This window comes from Macaca mulatta, chromosome 5 (genome assembly GCF_049350105.2).
Source record: "Macaca mulatta isolate MMU2019108-1 chromosome 5, T2T-MMU8v2.0, whole genome shotgun sequence".
Lineage (NCBI taxonomy): Eukaryota > Metazoa > Chordata > Mammalia > Primates > Cercopithecidae > Macaca > Macaca mulatta.
Genome location: NC_133410.1, coordinates 59,007,999 through 59,022,125, shown reverse-complemented (window position 1 = coordinate 59,022,125; position 14,127 = coordinate 59,007,999). Strand labels below are relative to the sequence as shown.

At 36.3% G+C, this 14,127-nt stretch overlaps 1 protein-coding gene across 2 annotated transcripts in view; it reads right to left on the bottom strand.

The window, feature by feature from the left end:
• BTC (betacellulin) overlaps window positions 1-14,127 on the bottom strand; it is a 50,402-nt gene that overhangs the window by 24,442 nt on the left and 11,833 nt on the right. The window contains exon 2 of one of the 2 annotated variants that reach the window (XM_001101880.5): window positions 1,721-1,819. The exons of the other annotated variant lie outside the window; for it this stretch is intronic. Coding sequence (XP_001101880.3) covers window positions 1,721-1,819 — 99 coding nt within the window. The remainder of the gene's footprint in view (window positions 1-1,720; window positions 1,820-14,127) is intronic. 2 annotated transcript variants of the gene reach the window in all.

Here is a 14,127-nt window from a genome sequence, read left to right as displayed (position 1 = left end):
TTCTTACAACTCAATAACAAGAAAACAAATAACCTAATAAAAATCAGGATCTCAATGAGATACTTGTATTCCCATGTTTATTGTGGCATTATTTCATAAAAGTCAAAAGGTGGAAGCAACCTAAGAGTCTACTGATAGATTAATGGATAAAGAAAATACAGTACATACATAGAATATTATTCAGCCTTACAAAAGAGAAAAATAGTGCCATCGTGACAACATGGATGAACCTGAAAGAAATTTTGCTAAGTGACATAAGACAGTCACAGAAAGACAAATATAATATGAATGCCTCTACTTATATGAGGCATCTAAAATAGCCAAATTTATGGAAGCAGATAGTAGTATGGTGGTTGCTGGAGGCTTGGGGAGTTGCTATTCAATGGGTACAAAGTTTCAGTTAGTGCAAAATTAATAAATTTGAAGAGATCTGCTAATCTGTAGTTAACAATATTGTATTGCCCACTTTAAGTTTGTTAAAAGGGTAGGTTTCATGTTAAATGTTCTTACTACAATAAAAATAAAACTAGAAAACACATTTAGGATGATGATGAGGAAGATTTTGGAACATTGTCTGTCATCAAATTATGGAATGATTTCCCAAGGGAAATGTGAAAAAATGCCATCATTGAAGACATTTGAAACCAGACTGAAGAAAAACACATGAACACATAAAGTTGGCCTTGTTCTTCTGCCTACAAGGATGACAAGACCCAAACATGACCTAAGACACCATTAGATTCTACAGCCGATGAGCACCCTCTGACCACCCACTACTGTGAGGGATGAAAGGGGAAAATTGGGCTGGAACTGATGACTCACATCAGGAAGACTTGCTCAGTGTGTTCCTGGCTCTGTTACAACTTCCCAAGAGTGCTAGGAAAGGAGAAGTTTACATCAAGTCACCATACTCCCAGTTCATAGAAGTTTTTTTAAGTCAGAAATAACCCCTGTAGAAGACCAGACCATACAATCTATACAGAACAAACGTAACCTTAGAACAGGGGTCAGCAAAGTGTAGTCCAAGCATCAGATCTGGCCCACAGCCTATTTCTCTAACTAAAGTTTTATTGGAACAGAGCCCAACCTATTCATTTGCATAGTGTCTATGACTGCTTTCACAGTACAATGGCAGTGTTGAGTAGTTGTGACAAAGACATCACGACCCACAAAGCCTAAAACTCTTATTACCTAACCCTTTACTAAGGCCAACTCCTGCCTTAGACTGATAAGTTTCAGAACACTAATTCAAGCATCTCCAAGGTAAAATATGTAAAATCCTTGCCTTCTTCCCTTCTTTTAACTAAGAAATAGAAAAGAAAAAAGGAATTTAACTTTGAGTAGAATATGTCAGCTTTTCATGAATCCAGACTAAGATATCACATGCTAGAGTCTGGAACATGCATCTGTGACCCAAAATACAGTGGCTGACTAGAGGCACTAGAATCAGAAAGACCCGTGTTTGAATTCCAGATTTGCTATTTTCCAGCTGTATGACCTTTGGCAAATTACTTAATCTTTGTAGGTTTTTCCTTGAAATAAAATAAAAAATATTATCTAGCTCAGAGGGCTCTTGTGAGTAGTGATGAATTACTGTATATAAAGCACTTTAGCACAGTGGCTGGTACTTCAATATGTACTCAATTACCTAGTATTATGAGTACTATTATTATCAGAAAACTAAAACTCAGATTTGAATATAAAGTTTGTGAAACATTACCTGCACAGTTTTCATCAGGGTCTCCACAGAGAAGGCCATTAGTTTCAGGACTTCTGGTGGAATTCCCATCTGCCACCACACATTGGAGGATCACTAGACCTTCAAGTTCAAAACACAACCAAAACCAGACATGAAAATTTGCTTATTGTAAAACAGTCTATCAAAGTCATCACCCATTTCACCCATTTATGAAAATAACAACCTACGGCTTCCATTTCCAAGTCATTCACTCCCAGAAGGGATACAGAGGCCAACATGCTGCACATTTTCAGCTCATTGCTAAAGAATGAATTTTCAAGTCACCATCACTTACATCTAACTATGGATCTTAAGGAGGAAACTTGGCCATAGCTTGTGAAAGAGCCTTATAACAAAAGCAGAAGTAAGAGCAGCTGAATTCCCAGTCCCTGAGTGGATATACTGATGAATTTCCAGGGAAAGTGGATGGTGAACCTCCACGGCAAGCAAAGTGCCTTCTCCATTCCACACAGACCCAGCGTTTCTCAGGTGTTAACAACTGAGTGCGCTTCTTTCTGGGGAGATATTTGATCCATGGGAATTCTTTAAAAATTTTAGATCCCTTCAGCTAAGAATCTCTGTTTCTGAGAAGGACAGGCCACATGTTTTACAAGGTAGAGAAGAATGCCATGCTGTGGTTAGAATGGTTCAGAATACAATGTGCAGTACTTGTGTAGATACTGATTCAAACAAACCAAGCAGAAAAGGTCACTTATGAAATAATCAGGGAAATTTGACACTGACTGGACACTAGATAATATTTAAAAATGTTATAGATATTTTAAAGTATGATAATGATATTGTGGTTTAGGTTAAAAAACAGGGTCTATATCGTGTGTGTGTGTGTGTAATTATGGATAAAATTGATGTATCTGATGTTTGCTTTGAAATAATCCAACATGAGAAGGAGGATACAAAGAAGTGATGAAAAGGCATGGATGAAGTAAGGTTGGCTACATATTGATAATTGCTGAAGCTGATGGTGGGTATATCAAGGTTCATTATGTTGTCCTCTCTAGTTCGTATATGTTTAAACATGTCCATAATAATAGGAGGAAAGAATAGAAAAAGAAAGAAGAGAGGAGGGAGGAAAGTCAAGAAAGAGAAAGATGGCTTAGAAATTAGCTGGTCTTGAGTTTAAGAGCTGTTTTGGCCAGATAACTATGAAAAGCACTTAACATGGTGCTGGTATGTAAGCAATGTGCAATAAAAATTACTGATTATGATGCAACTGACAAGAATAAAATAGCCTGTCCACCAGTTGTATTGAAATGTATACGTCTAATGATTTCTAAACATATGGATGTTCTCCAATTCAATTTCATTCAACAAACATTCATGGACATACAGGAACACACAGGTGAATAGGATGTGCTAGATCGCAAAATCCTCAAGTTGCCCCCAAGCTGTGGAGCCAATTAACCATAACAGAAAGTGCTACTACTGTACCAGAATGCAACAGTGGCTAGCAAATTCAAAGGTCAAGAGTTTTCAACAGGGTCTTTTAAAAGAGAGACTCTTTTTTACCTATCTAATTGGAACATTTTTTTAAAGAAAGAAATTGTACCTAGCATGGGTAACAGTAAAGAGAAACGGAAACTCAAATCCATTGGTGATGGGTAAATTAGTATTGCTTTCCTTGAGGACAATTTAGCACTACACAAAACACAAAAGCAAATGAAAACACAATGTGTAAGTCTTAAATTCAGTAATTACATTGCTAATGGTTTTTCTTAAGGAAATAATTCACGTTAAATAAAGATATTTAGCTACAAAATGGGATGAGCTTAAAAAATATATATAGATTACCTAAATAACTGACAATAGATTAAGTATATTGAACTATCTTCATGCAACACAATACTATCCAGCCATTAAAAGATGATATTCAAACATATGTAAAAATCTATCCATATAGTCAAAAGGTGAATGAGTAAATAGAGAGTTGCTCACAATTTCTTTAAGGCAACACTTTTCTTAATTTTTGCTTATTTGTATTTTCGAAGCTTTCTAAAAGCACATTTTATCTGTTGCAACAAGAAAAAAGAGGTGACTCATGTATTTCTTTTGTAAATTGTAATTTGGCTACCAAATTTCTAGATTATTTACACGTTTTCTCCCAGCACCTGCCCTTTCCTTCACACTTGGAACAAATAGAAACAAACAATCATTTAGGGCTTCTGAAGCACAGTCATTTTATATCATTCATCTTTGTAATCCTGGTGCCTAATACAGAATTTAACGAATATTCAACAAATGTTAAAAGACTGAATGAATCAATCCATAAATGAACAAGAAAAAAACTCTTTATATTCAAAAATCTCAGGAGCAATTTCTAGTGGAAAATAATAAAATATGTTTAATTCATTTCTAAAACCCTATCCATGGGTTTTCTTCATGGGCAGTAATAGGCCTTAATCTCTTCTAATGATGGGAACTAAAAAAATAAAAATAAAAATAAAAAATCTCTAAATCTCATAGAGATTCTGCATCTGTAATCTGAGGATGGTAGTATGTCCTTCTCGGGGTTATTGTAAAACTTAAGTTTATTTTTAAAAAGAGCACATGACTTGGCACATGCTATACAATGTGCAGTCCAATTGCACGCCTTCTCACTATCACTTATAATTTAACCCATTATTCTCCAATTCCACTCACAGAGGGAGTTCCAATTCCTTTGAAACCCTGCTGAGGCCTTCAAACATCCCCATAGGCTGGGGGCTACAGCCCAGGCTCCTTCTGCTAAGCCTCATTTCACATGCTGGTGTCAGTTGGCAAAAGGAGGTTACTGTCCTCACAGGTGGAGGCAAAGCATGGAGAGGAGGAATCCTCAGCCAAGCCAGCTCCCAAACCAAGCAGAGCATACACTGCTCCTCTTCCTGCCCACCCCAGCAACCTACAGGTCACAGGTTGGTGGGTGTGAACCAAAGCGAGCCTGAAGAAGCATTTGCCTGACCTTCACAGCTTTTAATAATTGAATCAAGGCAGTTCATATTAAACCTGAATTTTCTTCTTCCATTGAAAGAGTGGAAGATCTGGCAAGACAGACCTAAAATACTTTCCTAGCAACAACTGGCTGAAACTAAGAAGCAGGTGACCCCTTTAAGTGCCCCAGAACCCATGAGGCTTCCTGCACTTATCTATTTTAACTACTCAGGCCCTAACAGGTATTTGAGTTTGTGATCTGTAAAAAGAGACTCAGAAACCAGATAAATGCTCACAAAACTATCTACTAAACAATAAAGGCTGCTATAAAGAAAAAGGACACTCCTGTTCATTCATAACACAATGAATATTTATTAAGACTATGTATTTGACACAGGTGCAAGACTCAAGACACTGAAGGCTCTAAGATAACAGACACAGGTATTATCATTAACCTCAAGGAGATCACATTCTGGGAAGATAGACACACACTTTTATTTTCTTTTGCTTTTTTCTTTTCTTTTTTTTTTTTTTTTTGAGACAGAGCCTCATTCTATTTCCCAGGCTAGAGGGCAGCGACGGAATCTAGGCTCACTGCAGCCTCCACCCCCCAGGTTCAAGCGATTCTCATGCCTCAGCCTCCCGAGTAGCTGGGATTATAGGTGCCTGCCACCATGCCTGGCTAATTTTTGCATTTTTAGTAGAGATGGGGTTTCACTGTGTTGACCAGGGTGGTCTTGAACTCCTGACCTCAAGTGATACACCCGTCTCAGCCTCCCCAACTGCCAGGATTACAGGCATGTGCCACCAAGCCTGGCCTGACACACAAATCTTTAAGGTACAGCATAATATGTACAACAACAATGATAATGCAGAAGTAATAGGATAGAGAATCAACTCTGCCTAGTGGCAAAGACTTCATGGAGAAATTGAGATTTGCCATGAGTTCTTAATGAGGAATAAATGATTTTTAAAAGCATCAGTTAATAACTTTTATAAAAAACAAAAAAAGTGTAAACAAGATAATAATCATAATATGTTAATTGTTTCAACAGTGGATAATATTTATGTGGTTATAATAATGTCAATATTGATAATTTAACAAAATATGTTCATAAATTCAGGGCCAGTAATTAGCCCACATATACCATATGGGATAACTGGTTGTGACTAATCAGTGTGTGCTGTGCCAGTTCTTGAATGTTTTGAGTATCGGTCCTGGAATTATGAGAGAAGATAAGGTCAGCAGATAAAGTCTAAACCTGACAAGTCAAGAAGTAGCATTATAAGGAAATGATTTGCAGTAAACAGTTGAATACCAGAAGAAACATCAAAAAGAGTCAAAAGTGGTTAGTAGAGAGGCAGAAAAGTGTGGTGCAAAGATCTGCTATTTATTGTTATAAGCCTCTTAGTACTGATTTTTTAAATTAAAAAATGTATATTTATCATTTTATTAAAAATATAATTAATTTTTAAGAAAAGGATAAATAAAGTCATAGTTAACCAGGGCATTCTTAAAAATAAAAAAAGAGGAAGAACTTGTAGTAAGCAAAAGGAATAACTTGTTAAAAGACATGGCATGAAACAACACAACTTTTCCTGCTTGTTTGGTGGGTGGGTAGGGATTGTGATAGAAGAGGAGGCTGGCAAGCAAGTAGGCAACAAGAGGCCTAAATGCCATGTGGATTAGTTGGGATTCTGTTATGCAGTTAAGTTGAGACCACTGAAAAGTTTTAAGTTAGAAGCGACAGAATCATCTTTTTATTTTTTCCATTTTGAAAAGGCTACTTTAATATCAGCATGGGTGATTCAGACACACCTAAACCAAGATTGTAGCTCCGGGTATGCAGAAAAGAAGAAAGGCCTATAGGGGATAGCCATAAATGAAATATGAAAGACCTGGTGACTGGAAGTGGAAAAAAGGAGTCTGGGATGACCCCAGAGTCTGCTGCTTGAATAACTGTCTGGATTGTGGTACCAATCACAAAGATACAAGGTACACAGAAGGGAAACAGGTTGGGTATAGAGAGGAATTCAGTTTGGGTCACTGACTTTGAGATGACTGTGGCTCATCTAGAAGACAGTAGATGAGGTGTACATCCGGAACTTTGGAGCAAAGCCAAGCTACAGGTTCTGTTTTAGGGAATCATGGAAAATAAACTGGAATTTAATTCCATGAGAATAGACTTCTCAAAAAAAAAGGCAATGTGAAAAGAAAAGGCTGATTAAGAGCAGAATTCTGAAAATCCAGTGAAATAAGAACGTTTAAAGGAACGTACATTATTAAAATAATCATCTTTATCAGGGAAAGTATGAATTGTATTTTAAAGAAAATGAAGGAAAATATGATACTCAGCTGTAGAAAACATAGTAAGATTTCCACTCAAAAACATCACAGGTTATGTTAAAATTTAGAATTAGTAAAAACTAAAAGTTTAAAATTTCCCACCAATTAACTCTCAACTCCCCAGAAATCATCCTCTGGGAAAGTTCATCAAGCCTGTATTTAAAATTTCAGCACAGAAATTACAATCTCTTCCAAAATATGCCATTTCAAGGAGACAATTCATCAATTCTTTCAATCATGATCATTCATTCATTCAAAAAAATTAACCACCTACTTCTAAAGCTCTAAATGTTTCTTTATATTGAGCTGGTTTTTTGCCTTCCTGTTATTTTATTCTGCTCCTTGGAGTCACCTAAAATAAGTCTAAGCTTTCTTTTCCTTGACAGATTCTCATATACTTGAAGCCAGCTATCAAGTCTTCCTGAAAGAATTTCACTTCTTCAGGCTAAACATCCTGGTTCCTTCAATCATATTTTATAGTATCATCAAGACCCCTCACAAGCCTTATCATCCTGTTCTAAATGCAAAGTCAAAATAAAGTGCCATCCCACATGGTCTGGTAAAGATAGAATAAAGTGGGGGCTTTCAGACCCCACACTGGGAACTCCCCATAACATAGCAGCCCTTTTTGCCTGTCACATTAATACCGGGGTTTTATTCTCCTTACCATAAAATGAAGCTCCTCTATCTTTTATAATGCTGGAAAGCAATGTATTTATGGTTTTCTTTTTTCATTGCTGTAGTTCTGTTTTGTTGCATTTTTTTTTACCTTAAGAAAATGGTTTTTACACTTTTTCCTTTTAAATTTTTTTTGGTCGGATTTCACCTATCATTCAAATATTTCAGTCTTTTTGTTGTCTGATTCTTTCATTCAACCTATTGTCCATACCTCCCTGCTTTGCATGACCTGAAGAATTTCTCAAGTGCATTAAAGCAATAAAAACAAAATAAAATAATGTTAACTGCATTTGCTAAGTGACTAGAAATTAGTCCCTATTTCTGGGGATAGTTTTAAAACATCAACTCCACTCGTAAAATTAAAGACAAAAGGAAAATAATCCCAATTCTACTTCAGTGAATCATGGCTGTATTTACTTTTATGCATTTTGAGATTCTCAAGTTAAATATTACAGAATGTATTAAAAGTATTATCCCCATCAGTCAGCATGAGGAATGAAGTCAGCGTAAACAATACGAGCATTCAAAAAGAGGCAGCCTGACAAGGAGCATGACACGCTGTCTCAAAAGTCACTGCTAATGCTGAGGTAAGTAGTACACCAGCTGGGTCAACTATTTAAAAAGATCATATATGACCAACTTAAACAGTCATGTATGTTGTATTTGCCTCATCTCTGAGCCAAATTTTCCATTTTTAGAGCCAAGTGCATTTTGTATTTTAAAAATAAATATAATATCACAAAATGTCCATTCATTTATATTCTCATGATTTAGGACATCTTCCTAGATACACTCCAAACTTCTACTTATGTATACTAAATCCAATGATTCCTTGTCATATCGTATCATTTAATATTAGAATCACATTCCATGTCTCATTAGAAAATCTAGCTTTAAGTCAAAGAAGAATATATCAACCTATGAACATAAACAGAAATTAGAAGAATATTTCATAGCACGCCACTATAATTTTATTTATATTAAAGAGAAGCAGTGCAGAGTAATGGAGAAAAGGCAACTTTAGGGTCCAATGGAGCTGTTTTTGAATCCTAGGACCTTTTAAGCATCACATTTATAATTAGGATTGAGTTTCTCAACCACTGAGCTTCAGGGTCTTCTTCTGTAAACTGAGGCCCATAATACCTAACTTACATGGCCTGGTAAAAATTTAGCTGTGTGCTTAAAACAAGGTGGAGGGTAGAAATTATGAATTTTGAACCTAGGAAATGCCTTGCACAGGGTAAGCACTCAAAAAATAGTAGCTGTAAGTGACCAGAAGTAAAAGAACAAAAATTTAAATTACCCTGGTAAGAAACCAGATTCGCAGCCTCATAAGTGGATATTGACAAATTTCTACACTTATAGTGTGATTTCACTGTGTATAAAATATGTTTCTGATATACACTATGAAAGATGAATACACATATATATGCACACATTCAACAGTATGCTTTTTCCTATGTACTTAATGAGACAAAACTATATCTTGGTCTATCTGCATGTCCTTTCTAATTTGTGAAAAAAATTTGAAGTTAATATGCCTCAGCTAATTAATAGAAATATGACATCTTCTATATGCATAGTTCTTTGTGTTTTCAGAATAGTTCGGCCAGTGACTCAGCATACCATTTATGTCAGTTGGGATTACTGATTCAGTTGGTTGGTTAAATGATTCAATAATACAAATATAGCTGATAAAGTCAGATCATAGAGAGTAATAACTAAAAATCAAGTGAATTATAAATCATATCTCTAATTTGTAAAAAATAAAGTTTTTAAGTTTAAATCAACACTAGGAGTAAAAGCAATAAGCATTTGGGGAACTTTCTTATTACATCTTCACTGTTAGGAAGAAAACAGAATTTTAAATAAGCATACTATACACGGAGTAATTTCCAAGTCCAAAAAGAGACCCTATCTAATGTGGAGTTTGGAAAAAAAAAATAGGGAGTGAAAATATTGTTTAACACTGGGTTTGTGGTTAGCTGAGATGAAAACTGTGAAATGGGCGAAACGTGACAGTGTTCTCCTTTTTTGTTAACTCCTTTTCTACTTTTTCTTCTTCTTTTCTTTTGCCCAACTATAAACCATTGTTCACTAGTATGTAGGTCACATGAATGGTTCAAGAAAAAGACTCACACCTTGAAGCAGTCCACTGGGGAAAAAAAAGTGAAAGAAGGAAGAATGTATCAGACCCAATCACTTTCATCACCAATTTCCTACTGGACAAAATACACCCCACTGAGTATTAACTCTCTCAATTCTGACCCCTTAGTGGCTGAGAGGCCAGAACTCATGCCCTGGGACATGGTGTTTTATCCAAGTTTCAAAGTGGAGCAACCTAGCATGGGGAGGAGCTGACAAAGAGGCAATGAAGATGGTTGAAAGACTCTTAGGAAGTGCACAATATTTGTGTCCCAACACAGTGAGCATTTTGGGTATCAGTATATCTCCTGGGAAACAGTTTTCCAGGACAAAGAGGGATTTTCCAAGTTCTCTTAAATCATATCTTCTGGAGAACTGCCTATTCTCTAAAACTGAAAGACAGGCTTCGGGGTTTCCAGGGCCAACATGGGAAGCAGAGACAGGAGCAAAGAAAAAAAAAAAGAAGAGGGTCTTTACAAATAGTGTATGTGCATTCAAATTCAGAAAAATAAAATATGAACTCCTTCTTCCTCCAACGTAAAACTCTATTCTGAATTGGTAGAAATAATATCTTGGTGTTTAGGAAAGGCTAAAAGTGATTGATAATATGGTTTTTAACTCATAAAAGTACTTCACAATCGTATATTTTTACAACCCAGAAGGGAAAGTAATTTAACAACCTGTCATACACAAACTAATTCAGGTATCTGAAAACTGTCAACATGACAATGCCTTTGCCGGTAAATCACCACTTTTTTTTACTATTACCATTATTAAATTTGTGACAAATTGATTGAACGACTCCATTTAATAGGAACTCCAAAATAACCTGAAGCTAGTTTCTCAGAAATCATCAGTTGTCAAAATTTGACTTTTTGATTCCCATTCCTTTATAGTAAGGCCAAACCAGGCAGTTAGACATTGTGACAATTTGAATGAAAAGTTTTGGGCTCACCGAATTTCCACAGTAATTCAAAGAGAGGAGGTGAAAGAACCAAGGAAAAAGGACAATTTGTTTTCAAGGAGGATTATCCAAGTGCAAAGGGAGGTGAAACTGTGGCATTGGTTTCTGGATCTAGTGATAACACGGTCTCTGATCCATGAGGAAACAGTCATCAAACTTTAATAATGGTAAAGAAAAGAACACAAGATTTCAGAGTAGATGTTCACCCAACCTGAAAAAGCCCCAGTACTTAAACCCTTTGAACGAGTTAAAGTAAGCCAACACAACTTAGCATTGAATCTGTTATCATCTTTATCAATAAAACCATTTGCAGAGACTAGGAATATAAAGAAACAAAGATTAGGCAGAATATTTTAGGCATCAGGTATTTAGAACATAAATTATATTGGAATTCCAAAAAGTGGCAATGTGTTAAGTTGGAGAAATCAGAAAGAAAAGTTTCACAGAAGAACTTAAAAACTGAGGACCAAAGGAAATGACATTGAAATGAGCTTGGTGTCTTTGGGAGACAATGAGTAAAGCTGTTCAGCTGGAGTGACAAATTATACAAAAAAGTATTAAGAAACAATGGCCTTCTTGGTGTGTTTGGTGTGACTATGAAATAATTCAATTGATTTTGTTGTGTGGCCTATGAAAAGAAGACTCATTAAGAAATAGTCACAACACATATTGCCAGTTGAAGCTTCTCAAGGCCTGCCCACCACATCCTGAAAGACAGATTCCCAATTAAGAATCTGACTAGTATAGAAAACCACTCACTAAGTATTTGATAGTGAAGACAACTGCTGTGTGGAAATCACTAAGAGTGACATGTGTATTCTTTGTTATGTTTCTGCAAAGGCAAATGGAAGTGAAGTTTATTATTTTGTGTGTAGTCTCATTTCATATCTCAACCAAACTTCCAATCACTCTTCTGACCCTCCATTACATGATGATTGTCTTTTACCTAAAAATGAGCAGGGATTTTCCTCACAGAAGTCTTCCATCACAGGATGGCAGTGTTACAGATAACTATCTCCTGATGTAACAGTATTTGAAATTTTTGTCAATGTCATTTACCTATTGTAGTTGTGCTTTATTTTTCCCCTTCATAGTAAGCTATCGGTCTGTCATTCTTATTTTAATAGATGGTAAGATCTGAAATATGCAATGTCTTTAACGCAAAAACTAAGCCTGGGGCATAGAATTGGTGCTGTATTCCAAGATGAGGACCATAAGAGAACACAGTTACTGAATTCAATTTTGGGGGGAAAACTCAATTGTCTTTTTAAAAATTCTTCATTATTGGTTTCCCAGGTTCCAAGTGGCCTGTGTCTTCTATCCTTCCCAGGGAAATCTACTGAGAGTTTCTTATTCTGAAATTTTATCTTTCAACCTCAAAAACATTGCCAAAGTGCAGTAATATCATCCTGTACTCATAAGAACCTAAGAAAACTTGATGGTCATAGCCCACTCCCTACCCACCTTAAGAATCACCTTTACACAACTCTATTTATGTACCATCCAGACCACACATGTGTACAGGCAGGGGAAGCTCACCACATCCCAAGGCAGTTGGCTCCACTTTTTTCAAAGCTCCATTTGGGAAAAAATTTCTTCCAAATGAAGGTAAGTGCTGCCTTCCTGGAATTTTAGTTCACTAATGTAAGCTGTATTCTCTGAACTATACAGGGGAAACCCTTGGTTGAAATGACTTTTCGCATATTTGAAGTTGATTCTTATAAGCCAAATCTTGGCTCCTTTCCATCCACAACCCCAATTTCTATTCTCTCAGTCACGTGTATGTGTATGTGTGTGTGTGTGTGTGTGTGTGTGTGTGTGTGGCTTCAGTTACCAATAATCTCTTGTCCCTTGTCTTTCAAGAGCACCAATCATTTCCTCATAGCTCACTCAAGAGTGGCCTCTTCTTTAGCCTCATCCTCCTTCACATCCACATTAGAGTATTTGATATGGTTGACTTTCCCAAATCTTCCATCTAAAATCCACCCCCATTCTTGGCTTCCTACTTATCCTCTCCTTTTTACTCAACTTCGCCAGCTCTTTTGCTGACTCCCACACCATAAATATGTGTGCCACAAATAATCTACCTCTGTCTTTTTTTTTTCCACTTTTTTGTCATGGTAAAATACATATAACAAAAAATTTATTATCCTAACCTTTTTTAAGTTATCATTAAATACATCCACACTGTGCAACCATCACCACCATGTAGCTCCAGAATTCTTTTCATCTTGTAAAACTAAAACTCTATACCCATTAAATAATAACTCCCTACTTGCCCCTCCTCCCAGCTCCCATTCTGCTTTCCGTCTTTATGACTTTGTCTCCGTCACAGACATGACCAAAAAAGTCAAAGTCATTTTCATTTTTGTAATGTCACATAGTCTCACAAAACATCCATGGAATCAATATTTGATCAAACATTTACTGAAGATTTATTGCATGCATGCACTGTGCTAGACCCTGAAATTATAATCAGTAAAATGATTCAGGTATATTTCCAGCCCTATTTTCTTTTTTTCATTTTAGATTCACGAGTACATGTGCAGGATATGCAGGTTTGTTACATAGGTAAACATGTACCACAGTGGTTTGCTACACACATCATCCCATCACCTAGATATTAAGCTCAACATCCATTATCTATTCTTCCTGATGCTCTCCCTATCTCCCAACAGACCCCGGTGTGCGTTGTTACTCACCATGTGTCCTTGTGTTCACATCATTCAGCCCCCGCTTATAAGTGGGAACGATGGTGTTTGGTCTTTTCCTGCATTAGTTTGCTGAAGATAATGGCTTCCAACTTTTTCATGTCCATGCGAAGGACATGATCTCATTCCTTTTTATGGCTGCATAGTATTCCATGGTGTATATGTACCACATTTTATTTATCCAGTCTATCATTGATGGGCATTTAGGCTGATTCCATATCTTTGCTATTGTGAATACTGCTGCACTGAACATATGCACGCATGTATCTTTATAGTAGAATAATTTATATTCCTTCGGGTGTATAACCAGGAATGGGATTGCTGGGTTAAATGGTAGTTCTGCCTCTAGGTCTTTGAGGGAGAGCCAGACTTTCTTCCACAATGGTTAAACTAGTTTACACTCCCAACAACAGTGTGAAAGCATTCCTTTTTCTCTGAAACTCCACCAACATCTGTAGTTTTTTGACTTCTTAATAATAGCCAATCTGACTAGTGTGAAAATGGTATCTCATCATGGTTTTGATTCGCATTTCTCTAATGATCGGTGATGTTGAGCTTTTTTTCATGTGTTTCTTGGCCACGTGTATGTCTTTTGAGAAGGGCCTGTTCATGTCCTTTT